Raw genomic sequence first — 26,057 nt, forward strand, 5'->3', positions numbered from 1 at the left:
TTTGGCATGCTGATATTGGATTGGTCATATAGTCATATACGGTTTTTGGAAGAGTGCAGTAATTTTTGGTGCATATTGTGTTTTTAAATTCTGGAGACAGGCATTCTTCTTTAGATGTGTGTTTAAATTTTTTAATGTTTTCACTATGCATGAGGAGGATATGGCGCCGTTTCAAGTTTGAAATGCCTCCTTGTCCGGAATCGTGGTCAATTCTATAAAGTAGCAACGTTAATTTTTGGTAGTGACTATGTATGTAAAAAAAGGAGAGCTGGGCGTATTTTGTTGGGATTAATGACTGGGCGTTTGAAAAAGTCTTTGCTATGATGGATAGATGGGTGTGTTAATTTCTCATAGTTGTGTGAATGGTTTAAAGAGAAAAAGTTGCAGGTGTTACTGCTGTGTGTTGAGCGGTTCTGAAAAAAACCTTTTTTTTTAATTAATGATGATGAACAGGTCGTGTCTTTTGTCTGCAGTGAACAAAAATTTGTTCATGGCCTCTGTGCATTGACTTCTGTTGAAGATGTCGTGTCTTATGGAAGGATGGAACGATGTTAGTCAGGGGAAAGTTTTAATGTGTTAAGTGCTCGAGTATAATAGCTATTGTTGTTGTAAGTTGAGGGTGATCTGCTAGAGAAAATATTGCAATCTGGGTTATCAATACAGAGTTTGTTGAGCAGGTTTACGGGTGATGTTTAAAAATTCTGTGTGCAGCTATGTGTTATATATAGTCCAGATGAAAAATATTGATTGTTGTATCTCATGGCGTCTTGTCGTCATGTGTGATTATTGGAGCGATTATTAGTTGCAAACTGGTATATATGATCAATTAGAAGGCTCTGATAGTAGAGAAGCATTGTATGTCTGAACTGCAGAAATATATTTCAGAAATCTGACTACCGTGAAATGCAAAGAGGTTGAATATTTTTCTGTGAGTAGAAAGGGTGGTATTATTTCTTTTTGAAGCTGCGTGTGTGGTGAATGATCCCATTATATTTTTTGAATAAGTTTTGAGGTTGGTGCCTCACCTGGCTGGAGTGGGTGCTTCAGTTGTTTAGAGTTGGTGCTCTTGTTTGTATCTGGTTTGATGCCCATTTCTTATTAATGAAAGCTATTTGATGCGGTGGTTTTTTTACCCGAAAGGGTTTTCCACGAGATATCTGGTGTATGCATCTTTATGATTGTTCTTTATATGTTTTTATGTGGTTTCAAGTTTTAAAAAGTAGAACAAATCTACAATACTGACTCACCCCCACCCCTCCTCTCAGTATTTCCTATGTGCTCTTCAGGCCGTCCATTTTCATTTTGGGGCCTATAAAACTTAAAAGGGGTTAACCCCTTCATTTGTAAAAGGGGGAGAATTTATATGAGATTGTTGCTATAAGCTGTGAAGATAATAAGAGTGATTCATTGATTTTGGTGATACTTGAGTTATTTTGAAGTCACATTGTTTCTCTTCGTTTTCAGGCAAGTAGATGTGTTTTCAAGCAAGTAGATGAATGAGATAGATAGCATTGTTTCATGGTGAAATCATTCGCTATCCCTTTTGTAAGTAGATGATTTCTATTTGCAGTGTAAGATTGGAATGAGCCTCTTGAATGTGTATGCTTAACTTCGATTATCAAATGAATATTGTTCGTCTTGATGGTATTCATTGGTAATATGAAAATCTTTTGGACAACCTTTGAAATTGCACTTCTCTTTGCATAGTTGTTTGATGTTGGTGAAACAAAGTGTGGTTGATTTCACCCGAGCCCTTGTTGTCTCTCGAGTTCTTTAGATTTAGATTAGAACCTCTCTAAACCCTTTCTTATTTACTTTCTGCACATTTCATTGAGAAAACATTTCCAAAAGAGCTATATTCTGCACATTTCTGCACATTTTTGTAATACCTCCTTGAAGTTTCAATTGTGTGAGTCCTGCTGAATTCTTGCTTGTCATGGTCATAAATGTTGTACTTTTAAGGTCTAATTAGTGTTTTTGCATAGCTGACCGGAGGAGCCTTCCAATGCATCAGACAAATTTAAGAATGAACCTTGGATGTTAGCGAAAGTGAAAAAATGGTCCAAGGCATGAAATAGGACATTCAATGCTTTGGAGTGCATCATAACAAAAAGTGGTCAAATGTCCAAAAGTGTGCCCTATAAGCATTTTTGTCCACAAAGTTCAAGAGATAGAATGTGGCCCAAACATCCAAAAACATGCTCTAGAACAGTTTTTTTCCACAGTTAAAAACATGGCCACAATGTCCAAAAGCATGAGCCAAAATAATTTTTTCCCTTAAAATTTCAAACATAAAAAAAGGCCAAAATGTTCAAATGTGCAATCCATAACCATTTTTTGTTAGAAGTATGAAAAACAGAAAGTTGGCCAAAAAGTCCAAAAGCGCACTTGTAATGTTTTTGTCCAAAAATCTCAAAAACCAAAAATGTTCATTTGTTTTGAAAGCACTCTCATTTGTTTTTGTTGAAAAAGTAGAAATTGTTTGGATAGGTCCTTAGAGGAAAACATTTTTGGACAAAATTGATGTAAGTGAAGAGGTGCTCGGCTATTTTTTCAGCTCCTAAGTAATCACAAGTTAACTAGCCAAGAATTGATGTTGGGCCTTCTAAAAAACTCTCCAAGTTTTTTAGCAAGTTTGACAACTTGACTTCTTGTGCCATCAGTGCGTCAAAATTGTGGGTTACACACTCCAGAAACTTTGATTTTTACCTTTTAAAAAATTATTAAAATGGTGTGCACTATATAGGTTTGTTAGGTTTTGAAGGTATTCATTTGGGCTTGGTGGTGAGGGCTCTACCCCACAACCCCACCCCTACACCTGCCCTCTGACCTTGTGAGGGGTGCCACCCTTAACCTCGTTTAGGGCATTGCCTCTAGAATTCTATCACTCTTTTGATACATTTGTATTTGTATTTTGCATAAAATTTATGTGACTTTTTTAAGTTGATGAGTTTTGCTGAGTACTTTTCAAGTAGGATTTTTTTGGCTTGTCAAGTATGAATCCTTTGGGGCGTTGCTTCTAGACCCCTATCACTCATTTGATATACTTTGTATTTGTGCATATGTGGCTTTTTAATTTGTGGAGTTTTTCTGAGTTTTTGTTGAGTACTTTTCAAGTAGAATTTTTTTGGCTTGTCAATTAATCTTACGAGGCTGAGCCTGAAAACTAAGGTGGAAAATGGCAAAATTGGTTAAAAATGTGATTTTGGTCTAAAAAGTTGGAAAGTCACATATGACCCCCAAAATTCTGATTTTGGTTTGGAATTCAAGAAAAAATAAAAGGAAACTAAAATCTCCATAAAAGTAGGAACAATATTTTTGTTGGAAGAAAAAATTGTTTTTATTCATAAAATGAAAATGACAATATGGGTTTTTGAGTTACAAAAACAGGCTTTTTAGATAATTCATATGGAACATCCCTACAAATTTTTAGTCTGATCCAATTCGTAACTATTGTAAAACTGGGAAAACATATGAATTCAAGCTTTGAGAGTCTGGTGCCTAGGTACAGGAATCATGTTTTAAGTCAAAAACATTAGAGAAGCCATCGATGTTTTAGACTGGTATTTTTAGCTTTTCTATTTTTTGAGGGTGGTTATTCCTAGATAACCTTCTAAAAGGCGATTAACACTCGATATATGTTGATGAAATTCATTTTTTCTATTTTTAGAAAATATCATATTTGGAGCTTGCTTTGTATACAAGGATATGCTTTTCAGCATAGAAACTGAAGTAGTTTTTTGTTATTTATCTTGAATAAATTGCGTGACTTAAGCATGCAAAGTATTGTAAGCACTTATAAATATGTTCTATATGTACTTAGATGGGAACTATAGTGATTTTATGTCTACTTGCAGCTGAAATTGCTGTTCATGCTCACTTCTGTGTTTTTGTGATTTGAATATTGCTTAATGATTATTGCAGCCTTTGTATTGCAATGTCTTGGGTCATGTGACTGAATACAAATCTTCATATTCAATTCATAATATCTTGTGTGTTTAATCCAACTCAAATTTTATGTTGTACTCATGTTTTTTTATTGTCTGCTTTTAGCTAGAAAGAGAGTGCTTATTAGCTGTTTAGGTTGTTTGCTTTATACATAAAATACTTAAAAATCTCTTTTCTTTTGTAAAAGTGCTGAAATGCCTTGTGCCCATACCTGAGAACCAAAATAACATGTTGTTTTCATTGCTTAGAGTTTTAATATTATTAGTTTATTCGTAAAGGAGCTTTCCCTTCCAATTTGAAGAAAGGTACATCTTTACACGCTTTTCTGCATTTCATTGTGTTGAAAGGGACACATTCAAATGCTAACAAACTTGAGAGGCTTTGTGAATAATTGGTGTATCGAATACACAATGTAATTGGTCACTGAGGAGAAACTGAAGAAAGATTTTGCAAAACAAATTATGTTTTTGAGTGATGACAATGCTTCTTGTTAAGGTGATGTACAACACAAAGTAGGGAAAAAATATTACATTCTAGTCTATAATTAGAAATTGATACATGTTGAAAACTAATACCCTCTGATCCTCATTGTAGAGATTGCTATTGAGAAGTTGTCAAGAGAATATTTTATCATGTGGTTGGAAAGCTCTCCATATTTAATGGCAACTTGGTTGACGTTGTCTTTTGTGTTTTATTCACTTTGATAATTAGATTAAATCTAATACTTTTGGTTGCTTTTGTCAGTTTCGCATGTTGCACCCTGGTAGTGGTAGAGTTATGTTATTTAGGAGCTGTATTGCTATTTGCATTGTAGTCTTTCAAAAAGAAGCTCATTTGTGTGTGCTTGCAGTGGCGGCCAAATAACAAATCATTTTTATTTCTATAAACTATCTACTTTATTCTTATGGTTAGTTTATTTTAGAATTGTTATGCAGATAGTTAATGTTTTTTAGGAGCTGTAATAAATTTTATAAATTTATAATATTATAAACTGTCGAAAACTAGCAGACCTGAGCAGGTTTGCCCTTGTGGACATATTAAATTACCCGTGTTTGTAAAAAATATCTGCCTTATTCTGATGGTTGGTTTATTTTAGACATGGTTGGCTAATATTTGTATACATAATTCCTTTTTTGTACTATATCTGAGTTAATCTATCCAGTTAAAAGTATCTTAATCTAGAAATGTGGATCCGGGTATCTAAGCTTTATTGACTATTTCTTCAGACTGATATACTGTTCATGCTATCAGGGAGGATAAATAACTATGTCTTGCTCTGTATGTGTGGTTTGTTCAAGCAGTCAAAAATTTGGAGAAATAGCATTTTGTGCTATCACTGCAGATGAACAAGTGAAAGGCTATGGGACAAGGTTAATGAACCATTTGAAACAACATGCACGTGATGAGGATGGTCTCACATATTTTTTAACATATGCTGATAATAATGCTGTTGGCTACTTCATTAAACAGGTAATAATTCTATGTTCTCTTATTTGGTATGATACTCAATGAGTATGTTTTTTTAGCGTTTTGATAAAGGATAGTGTATGTTAAAAAGAAAAGAACTTTTACATTGACTTTATACTGAATCAACGAAGGTATTGAAGCAGAGGTAAAGCTGTGTACATAATATATCCAAAACAGCACAATAGATTTAACTTAAAGAGATAGGGAACTGAGAAGGCACAGTGAGAGCAAAATAAATTCAAATGCAATTGCAATAGGCTAAAGGCCTTGCCCCCTTACCTTATTTCTTGGGAAAAAAGAAGGTTTGTCTCCGATTGATCAATCACAGAAGTATAATAACCAGTCATGAACTAATAGTCTCCATTGAGGTCCAACTCAAAAGTTATGCTTGTCACTAGACATTTGCAAAGCATATGACGGAGTTGATTGGAGGTTTCTTATGAAGGTACTTGGAAAATTTGGTTTTTGCAAATGATTGTGGGGATGTGTTTTTGAGCGTATCTCTTCTCCTCACTTTTCCATCCTTCACAATGGTAGCCCCGAGGGATATTTTTGAACATCTAGAGGACTTAGGCAAGGAGATCATCTCTCACCATACCTCTGGATCATAATGATTGAAGCGCTTGGTTGGTGCATCTACTTGTCTAGGGGAAACATTTGGTGGATGGTTATTAGGCTGCTGATGGAATGGATGCTTTCACCCATCTACAATTTGTTGACGACACAATCCTTTTCGGGGAGGCAAGTGTTCCCGAGGCCAAGAACATTAAGTCCATACTCTCTACTTATGCAAAGGCATACCTGGTCAGCAAATAAATGAGGCGAGATCAGAAGTATTCTTCTTTAACGAGCACTATGTACACAAAACAGATTAGCCAATGCCTTGGGTTTCACAATTGAAAGCTTCTTGGCAAGTAGCTGGGTGTTCTAATATGTGTAATAGTTAACTGGATACATTCAAGCTCTAAAGATCTCTGTATATTTCTATTTAGTTTCCACTTACAAATAATTTTGTGAGTCAAGCCTGGGTATGCTGGAAGTGGAAAGCATTTACATTAGAGTTGTGATTAACAGAGACTTAGCTTTTTATATGATATTGTGCCATTTTTTCATCATTTATTCATATCTTTGGTAGAATAGTTGCTTATATTTTGAGAACAAAGCTGATTTTAGCAAAAAGTATAGAATAAAAATAATAGGTTATCAAGCAATAGGGGGATTTGGCTGATATTATTGTCACACAAGGAACTTATTATTTGCAGATTTTTGAATTTGAGAAATGTTTTTGAATATAGGACAATATATGGATGCTGATAATATGAAGGCAATTCACTAGGGCTGCAATTTTCATAGAGGATATGGTTCATACCTACCTCCAACAGGATGATATATTGACAGTGTTCTTCAATGTAGGGGTCTCTAGATTGAATGATCACTATCTAATAAATAATATAATATATGTTGTTATCTGTAATGTCCCCCATAAGTTAACACTTAGGGAATAGGAACAATTAACTTGCGAAATCAATGGCAGGCTGACTTCTTTCCTCAAAGTCTGTCTTAGCATTGCAAATTACAATCTATGATACCACTTATGGATGTTATATTTAGCCGATAGGCTATTATTACGTGGGCATAGCCCATCAGAAATGTCTCAGGCACACGGAAAAGTGTCTAATGCCATCTGTTTTTAAGACTCGGCAGCAGGGTGCATTACTCCTCGTCAGCACCTGAGTTTTCATTCGAGTCAGCAAACATAGTTTCTTTTAATGATTATTATCCACCGCTCCTTTGACCTTGGTGTGGCGTGGCTTTGACCATAATCTTGGGTTGATTTTTAAATCTGCACATGCTTGGATGCAGTTCAAGGCCTTGTGATCCAATGAAGTTAAAAATCCTGCATTCACTGATCTAATTTTGTTTCTAAAAATACATGTCAGCTCATTTACTTCCTTCATATCTGTAAACACTATGTTTTGAATCGTATTATTGCTTCTCCATGTCATGCCCACAGTTTTTTTTTAAGCAAATAGAATTTTCAAACTCAAACAAGCAATATTTGCATGATTGCTGCATAGTTTTTCGTCATCAATACTCTTTTTTTCTTTAACGATTCCTGTCCGTGCATTTCGTTTTAAATATTTTATTCACGATTTCTATAATAAACAGTCGCCGAAACCCAGTTTTGGTTGATTAAAAACCTATGTTTGACAGGAATGCTTCTCCAATTCTTGGTCTATCATCATCAATCCATTTCATCTATATCTCAATTGCATCTATATCTTCATTCAAGCCAATGAATACAGATGATTCTGTTTCAGTTTACTGCATGCATGAAAGAGGAGCAACTATGTGACTGTGTCTATATCTGATCAAACATTATATGTTTTGAAAAATATAAATATGTATCATTTTCTGTTCATCTCTTTTTGTATTTGTGGGACTATCATTGTGTAGGAGGTTTCCTTTCTTACAAAATTGATGATAGGAACTTTAAGCATAAAAATTACTCACTCACCCACTATGATTGATTGACAAAAAACAAGGTCGAGAGTATCCACATGCATACAGTGTCTTTAGTCACAGGGTTCATCTCGATAAGATTTATCTCTACACTATTCAGGAAATCATGTGATATAGCTAAGTGGAAAATATGTAAGATTGACTATAAAAATCAACTGAATCTAAATGCAAATTAAATAGGAAAACATGGAGGGAGGACTTAAAAGTTCTGCCATTTCAAAAGGATATAGAGATTGAGAAGTTCAAATCTCTATCATAATAGTAATATTTAGATATAGTTTTAAAATTGAAATAAGTGATTTTTTAATTAATTTGATAATTAATTTTAATCGATATTAACATTAATATAAAGAGTTTGTAGATTTGTGATGATTGTTAACAGTCGGAACAACGTAATTGGGCATTGAGGTCGATCTGGAGAGAATTTCCATTGGAAAAAATTCTAAAATCCCATCTTTTTTTGAAAATTCTGATCAAACTGAGTTACCTAAGGGGGTTTGATGAAGATCCATCTATTTTATGAAGCCTGACCCATTCTTTGAAGCGACTGGTGCTGCTTCCGTTATACATTGTGCCTCGGCCTAAGAATATTTTACGCCTGTGAGATTTTTAGAAAATATTTGTAGTTGTAATTTCGATGATTCATACGATACATTAAATATGTGCACATCAAATTTGTCTGTAATTATGGAGAAATTAATTTTAAAATTTGGTAGATTTCTAAAGATTTATTTTATCTTTTAAAATTATTATTATTATTTTTCACAAAAAAACTCACTTTTGAGATTGTAGAAAACTTCAAGGAAAAAGAAGATTTCTAACAAAACTTATCCTTCAAACTCCCACTTTTGAAACTGTAGAACACTTCAAAGAAAAAGAAATTCTTTAACAAGTTTCTATTGCTGAAACTATTTCTCTTTCTTCTATTTCTAAAAAATGGTAAAGATGCTATAAAGATTTGAAGAGTGAAACAGATTCTACTTTATCAAATAATAGATATGAAGTCCTAAATTATTTTATCATATATTACTATTGGCTTTACCATTACACCTCTATTTGGTGCAAGCGCTAGTATATATTTGATGACAATATCACTGCTAACTCAGATATGACAATTGGGTATTTGCAAGGTGATTAAGCCTATGTACTTAGATAAGACTAAGATTATCTTGATCATATGTAGAACCTTATATGAATGCAACTATATTATGCCAAGGGGTTGTTGCTTTACGAACAAATCCAATGAAGGGTATGAATAAGAGATAAAAGGTTTCTGATGATGATCGATTGAGAGAGATTGAGTGCCTACTTATATCTTGCAAAACAAAAGATACATCTATTCATTAATGCTTCTTCTTGTATGCTAATCGCACCTTTCCATATTATAATTGGATAACTAATTAAGTAATAGTCCACTGATAAGTATCTTTATAATAACGATGTGTCATTGACTAGTCTCTAATATTTGCTGTCTTTATATAGATCGATAGCTTCCCGTACTTTCGTATTATTGAGATAACGACCAACAATCAAACAGTCTGTATCACTCCCTTTGATAAAGTCCTCTGATAGATTCATCTATGTATTTGTGTTTGTTGACTTGACGCATCGTAGACGTGTAGTGTTCCTAATAAGCGGTGTTTATGGTAAACACATTCCATAGTGTTTATAGTAAACACGTTCCATACTTCAACTGCCGAGTAGGTCAACTATCCTTCTTCCATGTAACTACAATATTTGGTTATTACATGTCATTTTGCTGTTCAATCACTATTAAACGATGTTATACATACCGGCTTCCCTTGTGAATACTGCCTACATTATTCCTTCTCTTATCGTATGTTCCTCTATTTATTCAATCATACAGATACGAGAATAGTATATGATATCTTTGCCATCTTCTATCCGTGCTTCATCCATAACCATCGTTCTGTATATTTAGTCGATCTCCTTTTTAATTGTGGCTCAATCGATATCTTCAGCTAGATGTATGTTCTCGTATGTAATTGATACCAGCTTCGTGTCTATTAGTGGTATTGACTAATGGCATCAACATCCTATATTGCTGACGATGGAGTCATCATCATGTCTTCATAATTAGAACCTGAACCGATGATGATTCATCCCCTTTTCATTAATCGGTAGGCATTACTTAATTTGGTGCTACGTGGGGAGTAGTGATGACTACTCTTTAAGTTGCTGTCATGTAATATAATATTAATGTAAATATTATTATTGATAAATATTAATTAAATTTTTTTTTTAAAATTAATTTCACATAATCATTCGTTGATAAATATTATATTAATTAATAAATAACAATTGCTTCTTTTAGGTAATATATAACAATCAAGGAGGGGACATGACATTATCTATCTGCAATCAAGTAGTTCTTTTGTTGGATATTTTGTACTTGATTGGAGAGAATGTATTCAGAGGGTGATTAAGACATGTAGCTCAAGCTCTGGTAATTTCTATAGAACAATCTTTTATTTTGTGGATGTTTTCTTAATTGCGGGTCTTTATATTTATATTTATATTTTTATCTGAGGTGCTTATATAACCCTGTGAACATTTTTTCATTCTGAAGCTGGAATGGTTCTTGGGATACAATGATATCTTGTATATGTTGTTATCTTGATTTGTAACAAATGCTTTCTCTAGTATAGTATCAGAGATCTCAATCATAGAACCTTTGGTTGCATGTAACATCTTTGTTTATCTTGTTTGTGAATTAAAAGTTTAAATTGATAACTTTCATTCAGTTTATGTAGTGTGGGCTCTTCATTTTAATTTTTTTCTTTGAGATGACTTAATTTAATATAAGACTGCTAGGTTAAAACTAGGGTAAATATCTTTACTTATATGTAGCAGAATTTTCACAACAATGACTTCCTGTGCAGGGTTTTACAAAGGAGATTTATTTGGAGAAAGAGATATGGAAAGGGTATCCTTCTCAAACATGATATTGATTTGATTTTAATTTTGTATTCCTTGCCGCCATAGTTCTTATTTATGGAATAAAAATCTATAAACATTGTCTACATAGGACTATGTGAGACTTAAAAGAATCAATATTTGTTGAAAATTTCCATTGTAATGTTGTGAATTATTCAAAAATCGATTTTTGGGTCCCTGTAATCCGTATTGCAATGAACTTTTCAGCTCAATGTGGTCTCCTTTCTTTCCTAATATTATTTAGTGAGAAACTATTAATATTTCATCTTGTTTTCATTGCAGTGCATTGTTCCCCATCGGTAATACATCTTATGAATATGATTCAGGTACATTAAGGACTATGATGGAGGCCTCCTCATGGAGTGCAAACTTGACCCTAAATTACCTTACACAGATCTACCAGCTATGATTCGCCGTCAACGTCAGGTAAAATCTAGAGCAATTTTGTTGTAACAAAAATTACTTTGGTTGAACAATTTTCATGTTGATCTTAAGGCGTTCAGGCTTACATAGCATTTTCTTGTTTATATGAACAGCTCATTTCAGTTTTTTTTCCAAAGCAATAAGAAAATTTATTTCATACCCCTGTAAGTACTGAGGTTGGTTCTGACGATAGTGACAATGCCTTTTAAAAGGATAACAAAATTTGCTACTTCCGTTAAGGAATTATAAGGATTTACAAATAATACAACCGTAAGAAGGAAAATGTAAGGCAATATGCAGAGATGGTTGTAGAAACAATGTCCCTCTGTAAATACTGAGGTTGGTTCTGACGATAGTGACAATGCCTTTTAAAAGGATAACAAAATTTGCTACTTCTGTTAAGGAATAATAAGGATTTACAAATAATACAACTGCAAGAAGGAAAATGTAAGGCAATATGCAGAGATGGTTGTAGGAGCAATGATCAGAAAATGGATAATATTACAGAAGTTGTATGTGCTGTTGCTATGCTGGACTGTAACCATTGTAACAAGAATTCAACTTTGAGAAATGAATAAGGTATTTAAAATGACTATACTTTTTATTTGCATTAACAATATAGAAACTTAGTGGCATGCAATTTTGTGAAATACATGCTAACATACATAATATCCATTACAATGTAACTAAATGATGTCATTGCATGTGAAATCGATAAGGTAACCTAAGTCACAGGATACGGCGATTTTCATGGATGAGGTTCGAATTTAATCGAATTTCAAACTTCTATAAAAAAAATCGAGTTTAATCGAATTTTCTCTATAAAGCACTGCTATCCGCCTCTAAACACAACTCAGCTGGTCGTGGGTATTCTTTGTATATGCTTTGAATCTATTGGGTTATGGGTGTCTGCAACTGCTGGGTCACCCTCGGATTTTTTCCAACAAGGATCGCTATTCTGATAATTTATTAGAAGTATACATATATTTAAAAATAAACAAAATTATAGAAGGCGAATTTTATCCGAAATTTTTTTTGAATTTTTCCCTTGTCGAATTTCATCTGAATTTCATGGCTATCGAATTCGAATTCGAATTCGAACCTTGTGACTTAGAAGGTAACTATTGTCCATACATCTGAAACTCCTATGAATTTTCTTTTATTCCATTTCTCAAAATAACTGTTTTTTCTTTGACATTATCATTTACAACAAGAATTGGGGACATCACCTTGAGTATGTATTTAAACAAGGTTTTTTAAATTTTGGAAGACAGTCAATTTTATGCCTAAATGTCCAAGGTTGGTTTTGGCATGCAGGAAGTTGAGTAAGAAGGCGTGTGGTATGCAATGCAGAGATAGTAGATCCAAACAAGATAGAAACTATAAGACTGCCCTTCCCCAAAAATATGTTAACATGTTACTATAGAAGTTTGTTAGAAGCTATGAATGTATGATAGTGCCTTTGATATTCTTGTTGAAGGACTTGTGTATGTGCTCCAAAGTGACAACTTGAGCATTCCAACATCTTAGTAAGGCACTTTCTTTGATTTAAGTTTTAGCCATTCTAGAATTTGCCAAGACCTTTGGTATGCTGTTTATAATCAAGATATTGGCTGTAACTTATTTTGTCAAATGGTGGCATGAATACTTTATCGTTAGAGACTAAAATTTAGGATGGATTCTTTTTAGGAACAATGAAGTTTATGAATATGAATTTGAGATCATATACAAGAAATGTGAGGAAAATGTATCTGTATATGCTGTTTTAGGAAAAATAAATGTTGTTTTACATGTCGAGCAATGTGTAACCTAAATCTGGATTTGGTTGTGTTAGTGTTTTAATATGCCCCTTATAGGAAAATCAAAACCTAATGGCATGCAGGGATAAACTTTTTTGTATTGGAAGGGGAAGCTCCCTTGTGATATTGCTTTAATTTTAACCTTAACAACGTGTAGGGATAAAACCATTTGGATTTGTGGGTGTTTTAATCACACCTTTTAGTGTGACAGAAAACAAAACAGATTTGCAGTAGAATCACTATTCAAATTATAAGGGAAAGCTCCCTGCGCTTTGGTAAATTAATTGAAGGGCTTTTTATTGTATTAAACTTGTCTTAGGATTCTGAGATGAATTGGAGAAAAGAGGTAACAAAGCCATGGGGAATGTGCCTTGGAGGAGGTATACTTTACATTTGTTACCAGAAAATGCTTATGGAGATACTTTTCATGATGTTCATCACCCAAAAGTGCAGCTAGATTTACTTTACACTTGTCACCAAAAAGTACACCTAGAGGAACTTTTCATGACATTCGTCACCTAAAAGTGCATTGGAGGAAAATTTGATTACATTTGTCACCAAAAAGTGTGCCTAGAGGAAATTTTCATTACTTCTGTTGTGAAACATTTTATGAAGATTTGGTGGAAGATTTTGCTAGCAAAGTGACCCAAAATGTGTGTCTTCCTTTTAATGTTTTAAAGGTGGTTTTGAAGATGGTGAAAATCACTTAAGAGTGTGCCTAATTTTCTGTTTGTTCACACTTATTTATGTCAAATTTTAATGATAATTGCAGTTCACAGTGCCTTTATTTGTTGATGGGAGAAGCCTGCAATGAGCTATATATATAGTAAAAGTGTGCCTAATTTTCTGTTTTGTTTACACTTATTTATGCTAATTTTTAATAATAATTGCAATTCACAGGGTCTTTATTTGTTTTCCTTTGAGTTGTTGATGGGAGAAGCCTGCTATATGCGTGCGTGTGTGTGCATGTATAGTTTAATTTATTACTATTTATTTTAACATAGTTTACTTTTTTTATAAAAGTGTTTATTATTAGTTATTCTTTTCATAGTTAGTAAACATTAAAAAAAACATGAAATTAAAACCAACAACATTTGGTATCAATGGTGCCTTTGGCTCATACCTATGAGTAATACCATCTTGATTTGAGCTTCTACATCTATAGCCTAACCCAGGTACAACAACGTCTTTGGCATTGTTACTATGAATCATCAAGGAGAAATAATGGACATCATATTGATTCAAATCCAAGGGACTGGTAATCTCTCTTAAATCGTGAACTAAAAACGATAAATTTAATGAACCAAAAGATGTTTGTACAAATATAGAAAACCCCAAATAGGATTTTTATGATTTGCATGTAATTTTGGATTGGACTTATATTCACTTCTTGATGCATGCGAGTTATTAATGCCGAGAGGCATTCTACAATGGCAGCAAGGGGTGGAGTGTAATGGTGTGAGCGTGTTAATGTTAACTTTTACCTTTCAACTTAAATTCGACAACCATTCACATGTCAAAATATTAATATTAAATTTAAACATAATATTTTCAAAATAAACACCATATAAAACAAAATATACCCTCATCAAAATCATAAGTTGTAGATAGATAAATACATGTAAAATAAAAACAAAGATATTTAAAAAAATCTACCATTTCATTATTACAATATATAGAAATATAATCTTTAAAATTATTATTAGAGAATAACTAATTTAATTAAAAAATATATGTTATAAATTCTTATTTTTAATAGTGATCAAAAGTTTAGAATTTAAATATAAAATATTAGATATCAATTATCAAATAAAAAATTTGTATTAGGGAAAAAAATAATTTTTTTTTGTATGGAGTAAATATAATTTAAAGTAAATAAAATAGTTTCAATTGATATATCTCTCATCATTTCTTTAGATAGATGTATTTAAGATATCTATATTAGTTTGTTATAACATCTTACATGTGGGTTAAGGGTGACACTATTTATAGTGTTAGGACCTAGATGGAAATAAAAAAACAAGTAGTGGCCATGACGTCCAATTGTTTTAATCACTTCCCTTTGTGGGTAGTAGTTGCAGAGAAACTATCGAGAAAAAGGGGCCCTAAAAAGGGCTATGTACCCACATTAACAGTTCACATCAAACTTAGTTAGAAAATAGAACTACATATTTTACACCTTGATCCCATTTGAAAGTAGGGTATTTAGGCACTTTGGGAAACAAAGGAAGTTTCTAGTACTCAAGTGTTTAGGGTTGGTGCTTATTGAGTGTTAGAAGAAGATTAAGTTAATTAATGATACAAGATTAATAAATCAAGAAAAATCATTTGAATAAGGTAAGGGATAAAATATCTAATATAAATGTCAAGATAAAATATATTCATTGTATATCCAAAAGAATCCTATGGATGGATTTGCTCGACACCTTGAGGCTTTAGGTCAAATTTCGAGGTGGGACGCAAGCCTTTAACTATTATATCTCTAGATGATGGCGACCTCAGTGCACTTTCATCAATAAAGTATAGTCATTAAGGAGAGACTTAGGGCAACTATATATATATATATATATATATTATAAGAGGGTATGCATAGGTCCAAGGAGGTCATTCCATCCATTTGTGCTAGGGTTGAGGATAATTATCATCCCATATGGGATATCATTGATCAATGGCGACACCTTCAGCTTCACAAGCCCTTACATGCAGCTGCCTATTTCTTAAATGTGTTATTTCAATTCCCTTAAGATTTCAAAGCCAATGAGGAGGTTCAAAGTGTGTGGTACTTGATCCTTAGCTTGGGGCAAAGATAGTCTTTGAGATTGGGATCTACAAACTTGCACAAGGGGATCTTTTTGCATGAGACATACGCTAGGCAGCTTGGATGACATTACAACCATATAAGTGTATTAAGGGTGTAATTTATGTTTAAAAATTGAAAATTTTCCCTTAAAAACATTAATGTTGGAACTCAAAGTTGGACAATGAGATTGATTTTTTTTTTTTTCAAATTTATGGTGTGAAAATTTTGGTGCTAAGTTGCCAAATATTTAGAAAGTGATGTAGAGAAGGGATTAGAATCCTCTTACAAACACAAACAAGCACTCACTTGGTACTTTAGACAAAGATCAATAACCATTCCTTCAAAATCAGGTCTTCTTTATAGTAGCCCTTCAAGAGGGTTTGACAAGGCATAACTCCCCACACAGGCTTCATATCAAAAACCTAAAAACATATTTGGATACCCTTTTGGACATTTAACAACATATCTGGAGATGAGTGCGGGTTACTTTGGAGCATATGGCTAGATAATTGACTGTCCTCTTTCCCACTAGGTCTAAAAGTGCAACAATTAGGGTTTTTGGGGTATAACTTTCCGTATAGAACTGATTTCGAAGATCTAAAACCACTTTTGGATACCCATTTCGCCTCTTTACAACATATCCAATTTGTGGATGGGGTTACTGTTATCACAAAAGCTTGCACCCTTGCTGAGCTATCAACTCAGCAACCTTGTGAAACATGGAAACAACCCCGAAGTGTGGGACCTTGCGCAAGGGGGTTGAATCTCCGGAGAAGGCCGACTAACTTCTCAATCCAAGGTGCAGGTGTTGAACCAACTCAACACTTCAAAGCTAATTCATAAGCCTACCCTAACAACTTGCAGAGGAAAAGAGAAGAGAGAAATTGCTTGAAACAAAGGAGGTGATGCACCAAGAAGAGATAGTTCCTCTCCCTACCTAAATGACACAAGTAATTAACTGAAACTCCCTGAAGATGCACAACTTTCAGTTATATGAGTTACCCCAATGCATAGATGAAGGTTAGAATCCATTGAATGCCAAGAGGGGAGAAGGATTCCCACAAGTCACACTCAGAAAACCAGTTAACGCAACATATATGAAGAGAAGGAGCCACAACATGCACCTATGATGAAGGTAAGAAAGCATACACAACATACATAGGTTGAAAGAAGGCAAGAATAGTGTTCTTCAATTAATCATAAGGCCAAACGCCAATCTTACAGTTGCAGAAATGCAAAAGATTACAAGTCTTCAAGAGAAGAGAAGAGCATAAGAAAGCTCAAGGCAGCAGGGAGTGAACCCTTTACAATGAGGCTTAACAACCTTTATATAGAAAATGTGTTACAATGGTAATCAGGACCCCTGCATGTCAGTCTGGAAGTGCATGCACTTGGCTTGTACATGCAAGCAACCTAGCCATACCCACAAAAAGGCAAACTTGAGAAGGGTGGATTGATTGACCTTCCAAAGTCAGAGTATGCAGTCATGACACAAGTCACCAAGCATAGCCCCGTACCTCCCTTGATGGAAATCCTGCCAAAGACATTAAATGCACCCTTGTGGCTCCACAAAAAAAGTGCATAAGTCACCAAAACTGTCAGAGCATTTAAAGCCTTGAGTGTCGATCACGCCATCCGGAAGTGTCACCAGTCGGAAGGAAGCCCGAAGACTTCGGAAGCTTGGACTCCCGAAGTGAGGAAGACAAGGGAAGAACTTCGGAACCTCAGGGTTCCGGAGTTCTGGGATAGACAGAAGAAGAGAAGGAAAGCCTTTCGGAACCTCAGGGTTCCGGAGTTCCGGAGGAACTAGAGAGAGAAGGCAAAAAGGGGAAGGAACTTCAAAACTTTGGGATTCCGGGAAGAAGGAAGGAGGGCTAGGAGGGAACTTCAGAACGTCGGGGTTCTGGAGTTTCGGGCAAGGATAGAAGAAAGGCTAAAGAGGAGGGGAACTTCGGAACCTTGGGGTTTCGGAGTTCCGGGCAATGGAGAAACCTAAGAGAAGAGGTGAAGGAAAGGAAGGCTAGGAACTTCGGAAGTTCGGGGTTCCGGAGTTCCGAAGAGGGAAGGAGAAAAGGGACAAGGAACTTTGGAACCTTGGGGTTCCGGAGTTCCGGGGTTGAAGACTAGGAACTTGGGGACCTCGGGGTTTTGGAGTTCTAGGGGAGAAGGAGAGGCGGCAAAGGGAAGGAACTTCAGAACCTTGGGGTTCCATTGTTCCGAAGGAGGAGAACAAAAGAAAAGCTAAGGGAAGGAAGGGAACTTCAGAACCTTGGAGTTCCGGAGCAGGAAAGAAAGCGGCTAAGGCAAAGAACCTCGGAACCTTGGGGTTTCGGAGTTTCGGAGAAGAGAAAGAGAGGGCCAAGGAACTTCCGACAAGGCAACACTTCAAACCATGATTTAACTGCTTTTATCCTTGATCAACTGGGGCATCGCTGGTCCATGGAACATATCTCTGATCGGTTCTTATTGATGGACCAAGGGTGTATTAAAATGACAACATTTTTGGCGACCTCTACAGGATGCTTGCCTGCTAACCATATAGATCAGTAGCCTGTGTAATCCATTGGGCACTGAGTCACAACTGCAAGAAAGAAGAAAACTCTCTCCTCTATAACCTGCAAAGGTTCAAGATCAGTTGTTTTGAAGGGGAACAACTTGTGCTCGTGCACTTCTTGAAAAACAAGAAACCCAACTAATATTTACATTGTTACAATAAGAGGCAACTGATGCTTTTTCCTCTGTCAAAGAGGAACCTTTTGAAGGAGCTGATCCCCTCATACCATTGTTACATTCACCATCTAGCTGCAATGGTTGAAATCTCTTGTATGTATGCATTAGATCACACATACTACTCATGTGGTGAAAGAACACTTCACCATTTACCTTGCCACCATAGGGAAGCCATAGAAAATAGCCACTTGAGACATTCGGGGATGCATGAAGCATACACATAGTAGCAAGGGGGGAGTTTTTTAGGAGTCGGCTAGCATCAAAAGAACTACTCCATGCAGAAGAGAAGGCATCTCTTTTATACAAGGGGGCATCATTTTTTCTATGATAGCCGACCTCCTCTTGGTGTGAGTTGAAACCAAAAGAAAACGCCTCGAACCCACATGGTGATGAAAAGTATACCATATCTCTGTCTTGGCCAGCACAAGGGGGCTCTTCAGACACATCAAATTGGAAACTTTGAAGCTCGGGTATACAGTCAAGTTGAGAAACCAAAAGACTGTCGGCATGACCAACATGTTGTTCAACATCATCAAACCTGGCATGCTGGTCCCAAGTGAAACATTCAAGCTCAGGCACATCATCCCTAATGCCAAAAGAAACATCTTCACCTTGAATGAAGACCTCATATTCAACATCATCACTTTCAGGGACAGGGGAGAACCAACATACATCATAATCACATGTGCTGATATCCAACTCATTAGCACAAATCTCAGGTTTACGAGACACCTCAAAAGAAGAACTAAAATCTTTAGATTGTCTCTTTGTTTTTGTTTCCTCCTCCTGGCAACAGATTGCAACAACCTCAAGTTCATGGCACGATCCATCCGCCATGCAATCTGTAGTAAAAACATTACACCTTGTGCCCTCCTCAAGACTAGCATGTTGGTCCAGAGCTACCATCGGGGGAGGTGTAGACATATCCTTCTCCTCATGATCAATAAAGAAAGGAAACTTTTCAAATGAGAGGACAACGTCCTCCTCTTTACCTCACACTCCTCATGTTCAATGACCTGCTGCTGCAACTGATTGTTCTCAATATCCTCTTCCTTTAGAGCATATGAAGACTCACCAATGGATGATTGAACCCCTTCGTCATGATGAGGATGGGAACCATCCATCCTCCATACAACAGGTTCGCCCTTAAAAAGGGAGATAGCATCAGGAAAGGGCCTAGGTAGTGTGGTGTTTTGCAAAAGGCACTGAGGAGAAGGCTCTTGTATAACAACAGCTGGAGCTCCCTTGAAACCTGGAACTTTAAAACTAGGGTGTTTAGTTGAAGGCTTGGGAGGTCTCCCCTGTCTAAAGCTTGGGATTTCAAACTTAGGAACCCTAGGAGCAGAAACCTCCTCCTGTATGAGCTGCATCTTTATGGCTGCTAGGTGCTCAATTTCTTTCTTCCTAGCAGAGGCAAGCTTCCTTGCAAGGAACTCATCATGTTGTCTTTGGGCTCCCATCTATTGTTGCTGAAGTTTAGCCTGATAAGCAAGTTGATCCTGTTGTAAATCCCACTCCTGTTGTCTCTTCAACTCCTCCAGCTGCTTGGTGAAATCAAGCAACACAATTTTGATTTCTGCAATTTGCCTTTTTTCGTCATCTTGGGGTTGGTTGGGCTGCCAAGAAGGTTGAGCAGGGGTGGGTGGGTGGCAAGCATTAGGAAAGTACCCAACTACTGCTGAAGTGAAGTTATTTGGCATGAAACTAGGAGCAGTCCTAGTTTGGCCTTGTTGGTAAGGAGGGGAAAAATGGTTGGCATTATCATAGAATGGGGGTGAATAGAAGTTACACCTATGATATGAACTCATTTTTAAGCATTTGAAAGAGATGGAGCTTTTTTAACAAAATGCTTAAAAGAGCAGACGGACCCCCTCAACTAGAGACTGATAACATACCATAGATCCACCAAATGATTGCAGAGTTGCCAGGTGCTTGAAAGATGTTGCCTCCAAAGGCTTGATGAACTGAAGAACACACAAAACCTTCAGTTGGCTTGGGCTTAGGACTGCATGACTTCTGAACATCGGGGTTCCAGGGTTGAGTACTTAGGCACTTCGGAATCTGGGGGTTCCGGACTTGCGAACTTCGGAACTTGGGGGTTCCGGGGTCTCAGAGTTAGGAACTTCGTATGAACAAGAACTGGGCTTGTTGAGCAGAGTCGCCAAGTGCTTGAGAGATGACTGCCTCTAAAGGTTGAAACACTAAGAATTAGCACTGAATCCTTAGCATGTATGTTGAACTAAGTCCCACTGGGCGTGCCAAAAACTGTTATCACAAAAGCTTGCACCCTTGCTGAGCTATCAACTCAGCAACCTTGTGAAACATGGAAACAACCCCGAAGTGTGGGACCTTGCGCAAGGGGGTTGAATCTCCGGAGAAGGCCAACTTCCTTCTCAATCCAAGGTGCAGGTGTTGAACCAACTCAACACTTCAAAGCTAATTCCTAAGCCTACCCTAACAACTTGCAGAGGAAAAGAGAAGAGAGAAATTGCTTGAAACAAAGGAGGTGATGCACCAAGAAGAGATAGTTCCTCTCCCTACCTAAATGACACAAGTAATTAACTGAAACACTTTGAAGATGCACAACTTTCAGTTATATGAGTAACCCCAATGCATAGATGAAGGTTAGAATCCACTGAATGCCAAGAGGGGAGAAGGATTCCCACAAGTCACACTCAGAAAACCAGTTAACATAGCATATATGAAGAGAAAGAGCCACAACATGCACCTATGATGAAGGTAAGAAAGCATACACAACATACATAGGTTGAAAGAAAACAAGAATAGTGTTCTTCAATTAATCATAAGGCCAAACACCAATCTGACAATTGCAGAAATGCAAAAGATTACAAGTCTTCAGGAGAAGAGAAGAGCATAAGAAAGCTCAAGGCAGCAGGGAGAGAACCCTTTACAATGAGGCTTAACAGCCTTTATATAGAAAATGGGTTACAATGGTGTTGATGTGTTTTTTATGCACAAAACATTTCAGAATAAAGTACCAAGGTAATTTACCCTCTCCTGAACAAAATCACCTCAGATGCTAAGAATGAGATCAACTAAAATGATTCCAAGGTTTCTACATGTCAGGTCTTGACGAGTGGGTAAGTTCAGTGGTTGATGTGAATTGCTGTGTTTCACTTTGGGGACTTACGCAAATGTTTAGATTATCATGAATGATGCAGAATAGGTGTGCTGACAACTTAAGATTTATCAATAAGGCTCTGGATTTACTTCTTACTAAAAAAGGGGAAAAAAGAATAGGGTTCAGGAAATCTATTCTAAAACTAGGAATGTAGGAAATTATGAATGGATCTAGTGGAATCAAACCAAGCAAGGTCTCACAATCAGGTATTGACACAAGCTTAGTGCAATCATCTAAGGTATACTTAATGATTTTCAGACTATTACCATCAAACGTAGACACCATCCAAGTTGATGCTTGTCAACGGACGCATAATAGTTGAAGTTATGCTTACTCAAACTCCAGTTGACCACACAAGGCGCACTTACCAGCGGAAAGAGGCTAGTGGTATGGATTAAGGATTCCACACAAATAAATTCAACAAATCTTCCACTCAATCTAACATACATGAAAATAAATTCTAATCTAAATTCTAATCTAACTTGGAGGAATTGAGAACTATGAATGCAAATACAACATTTGAAGAGCAAAATCACCAACAATTGAACAATGATTAGGATTCAAATACCTGTAGCATATATCATCAATTCTACAAAAACTCTCTTACAAATGAGAGACAAAGGGGCATATATAGAGTCTTACAAAAATGGATGGCCCAGATTGATCTAAGATCAACGACCGAGATCATGCCAACAAAGCCCTAGGATTGCCCTAATTAGGGTTATATAAAAAATGGCGCCACCAACATATGGCCCAATGAAAAGATACCTAGTCATCATATAGAGAATCTTCTAGAAGATTCCTCCTTGCATCTCTCTCTCTCCTAGCATACTCCAAGAATCTAGCCAATACTGAATCGAACTCCTCCATGGAAATGCTAGGCAAGGTATCCTGCTGTAAATCAATCACACCCAATGAATCTGAGTAAGCATTCAAAGTGTTCTCCCATTCAGGCATGAGCTTCTGCGAATTATGAACGTGAATCAACAAAGAGACCAAGTCATCAATCTGACTCTTCTTCAAAGAGTCCAACTAGCAAAAATACATAAATTTCATCTTGTCTCTTAATTCGGCTAAGTGTAAACCACTAGCATCACTAACATCAACACCCAATAATTCCTCAATCGAGGCAAGGATCTTCATCTGAATGTGTTGAATTAATCCTTCCATCTCCATACAACTCGATTGGGCGTTCTCATAAGCTGATTTCTTCAAAGCTAGTGCACAATACCAGCCATGGAAATTGTATATGTCTCCACTATGCACAATGTTCTCGTTGGCCAAGGTGGAATTAGGAACCTTCTTCAATGCCAGGAGGCGTGGAATAGTCTTCTCTTGGATAGGCCAAAATTCTTCCCAAACTCCCTCCAAATATTGGATTCTGAATACAAGCGTTGTTGTCTTATCATATGCTTGGACAAATTGAGTAAGGAAATCATCTGCCTGCTTTCTTGTGCTTTCAATCCATTTTTCCACCTCTGAGTGTGTACCTCTTGCTACCTCGCAGTGTGAATGTATTCCATGGTCAACTGCAATAGGGGAAATAAGGGTGGGATCTCCACGCCTTGTCCCTGAAATATACTCTTTGAGTCTAATATTTTCTTCTTTGTACCTTTCATTCTCCGCAATCGCTGTGTCTAACTTTGCATTGATTGCTTGGAGGTTGTCACCAATCTCCTGGAATTCCTGCCCTGTGGATGGACGACCAAGGGCGACTGAAGGAAATCCATGGGAGTAGCAGTGTCCGCTGTCACGCCGGCTCTAGGAACAGCAATCTGCGCAATCCGCATTCCTGTCTCATCTCTAGCTATGTGCGACAAAATCTCCGCTCTCTTGGGCTTCTTCTTAGCACTCCTAGCTAGGTAGTCATCAATATCATCAATAGGCTGTACTTCTATCATTTGTTTACTTGTCTCCATGCTTCTCCTCAGCCATTCAGGAATAGCGGTCATTTCCATACCATCATCAAGACATACTTCTCGATCCAGTCCTTTCAATGCCGAGATAACATCCTCATTATCATCAGGATTATCCTTAGTCCAATCATATACTTCATTTCCCAAGCTAACCTCCAAAAGGACAGTAGGGGATTCCGACTGATCATTATTTGGTGCAGATGTTGCTGTGGCATGGAACTCCTGAATATTCTCTGGTAGTATCACTGTGTTGGAACACTGTTGAGTCTCCTTATTCTGTTCTGTTACTTCAATTACTTCGATTGATGAGACACTGGGAGGGGGTGAAGGAATGATAAGTGGAGTGATAGTCTTCTGTTTCTTCTTCACATCCTCAATCTTCTTCCCTCTAGCCTTGACTTCTCCAGGCATGTTCTTCCTTCTCTTGGGAGCTTGACTCTCTTCGTCTGCATGAATCCTGACATCACTGACAGTCCTCTGATCATCCTCGGAAGTAGACTCTTACGGCTTCATCCTTTCATAAGTGAAGGGAACACCCATGTCAACTAATCTGTTCATCTACATATCTACCCATGTGCGGGAGAAATTCAAGACTTCTCTCATCAATACATTTAGGTCAATCTCTTCTGACTCTGACCAATTTTGCAATAGGATTGCCTTCTTCATTTCATTCTCATAATGTGGGTGTGTATGATCTCTATCATCTAATACTTGATCAGGGATGAGGAAAAGTCCACACTTCCTCATGAAATCCACTGACATTCTGGATCACATTCTTCTCTTCACTGCTTGTTCGTCCATTAAGTTAGCCCAATAATCCTCTATGTCAACCTTATGAGTGAACTTCTCTCCTCTGATCCTTCCGACCTTCTTGTTTGGATCGAATCTTTCTCTTTTCTTGTAGGTAGCAAATTTGTAGAATGCAATCTCCTCACCTGCAGTGCTGGTAGCTATGGCGGATTGGCAGACCTCTGACGTCTTCCCAACTGAAATAGGGAATGTCATTCCTGTCTTGTGCTTCTCTCTCTGGATAACATCAAACTCTAGAAGCTATCTTACCACTTCCAACAATATCATTTTGTCAGTTGGATACCTAGGAAGTCTGTAGGGTTCGGATTGAAACTAATGAATCCTGAGGTATGTGAAAGTGGGAAATTGTATGTACGACGATCCATATTTCTCTATTAACTCTGTTGCCTCCTTGGACAATCTTCTGTGGATTCCGCCCTGTAGCATCCGTGTGATGTACATAGTGAATGCATCATTCACTCTCTTGTAGTCTTCAATTCTGTGCATACTCAACTGGGGGTAGCATTCATAACTCTTGTACTGTCCTTGCCCATTCCCGACTTCACCTTTGCATATTAATCCTCTGTATGAAACAAATCGTGCAAGCAGGTACACCAGGTAAGAAGTCATGGCGAATGACTTGGATCGCTCTACATTCCTCAGTTGGAAATCCAGATTGTCACTTATGATCTTGGACCAATTCACTAGTGTTCCTCTCATACAATCTTGGATGAAGTAGAACATCCATCCATGAAATATTGCTCCATGCGGCATCTCCATCACTCTGTTGAGTAGGAATATCAAATCACTATATTCCTCCTTAAAATCTACGCACATAAGTGTCTTGGGAGCCTTGGAATGATGATTCCTAGGTTCAATCATCCACTCTTTATTAATTAAACTCTTGCATACACCCATCTTCTTCGTGTATTTGTCTGCATAATCCTCCTTGGTCACATCCTTCATGTCTGTTCCACGTGGAATTCCGAACACCTTTGCAATGGCATCCTCAGCAAGGTAGGCGATGACAACACCCTTGGGGCTCTTAATCATTCTTGTGAGTGGATCGTAACATTGTGCACACTCCAGGATCAACTCACTGCATTGTATGGATTGTGAAAACCCAGCGGCATGGAAAATGCCACTCTTCATAATATTCGCATATGCTGGGGAAGGAACCTGATCTCTGGATCCGAACATCCGACACTGCATCTGGTCGAAGTCCAGGAAATGCATGTTGGTATCAGTGATCTCCTTCCATCTGGATGAAATCTTAAACTCTGGATAAAATCGAGTCTCCAATGTCTTCAGCAGCTCTTTCCTTTCCTTGTATTCTGATTTTGACATTGCACCTGTACAAAGTTGGAAGTTAGTCCTAGGATAAAAATAAATACTTGTAATAAAATTCTTGACTTTCTAGAGATTTAGCTAATTTAGAGCATGGAGTCAGGAAAATAATCCATACACTTGGTAAGTTTTAGCAATTACGCTCAAAGTGTGACAACACTAAGGCATGGAAGCCTTCCATAAAATTTATTTATACCTCCTTATGCTTAGAAAAT

At 36.7% G+C, this 26,057-nt stretch overlaps 1 protein-coding gene across 2 annotated transcripts in view; it reads left to right on the top strand.

The window, feature by feature from the left end:
* LOC131060598 (histone acetyltransferase GCN5) overlaps positions 1 to 26,057 on the top strand; it is a 123,286-nt gene that overhangs the window by 55,496 nt on the left and 41,733 nt on the right. For both annotated transcript variants that reach the window (XR_009110397.2, XM_057993893.2), the window contains exons 5-7: positions 5,250 to 5,418; positions 10,842 to 10,885; positions 11,223 to 11,322. Coding sequence is in view for 1 of the 2 variants with exons in the window: in XM_057993893.2 (XP_057849876.1) it covers positions 5,250 to 5,418; positions 10,842 to 10,885; positions 11,223 to 11,322 (313 nt within the window). In the remaining variant the exon portion in view is untranslated. The remainder of the gene's footprint in view (positions 1 to 5,249; positions 5,419 to 10,841; positions 10,886 to 11,222; positions 11,323 to 26,057) is intronic.

The sequence above is a fragment of the Cryptomeria japonica genome, chromosome 5 (genome assembly GCF_030272615.1).
Source record: "Cryptomeria japonica chromosome 5, Sugi_1.0, whole genome shotgun sequence".
Taxonomy (NCBI): domain Eukaryota; kingdom Viridiplantae; phylum Streptophyta; class Pinopsida; order Cupressales; family Cupressaceae; genus Cryptomeria; species Cryptomeria japonica.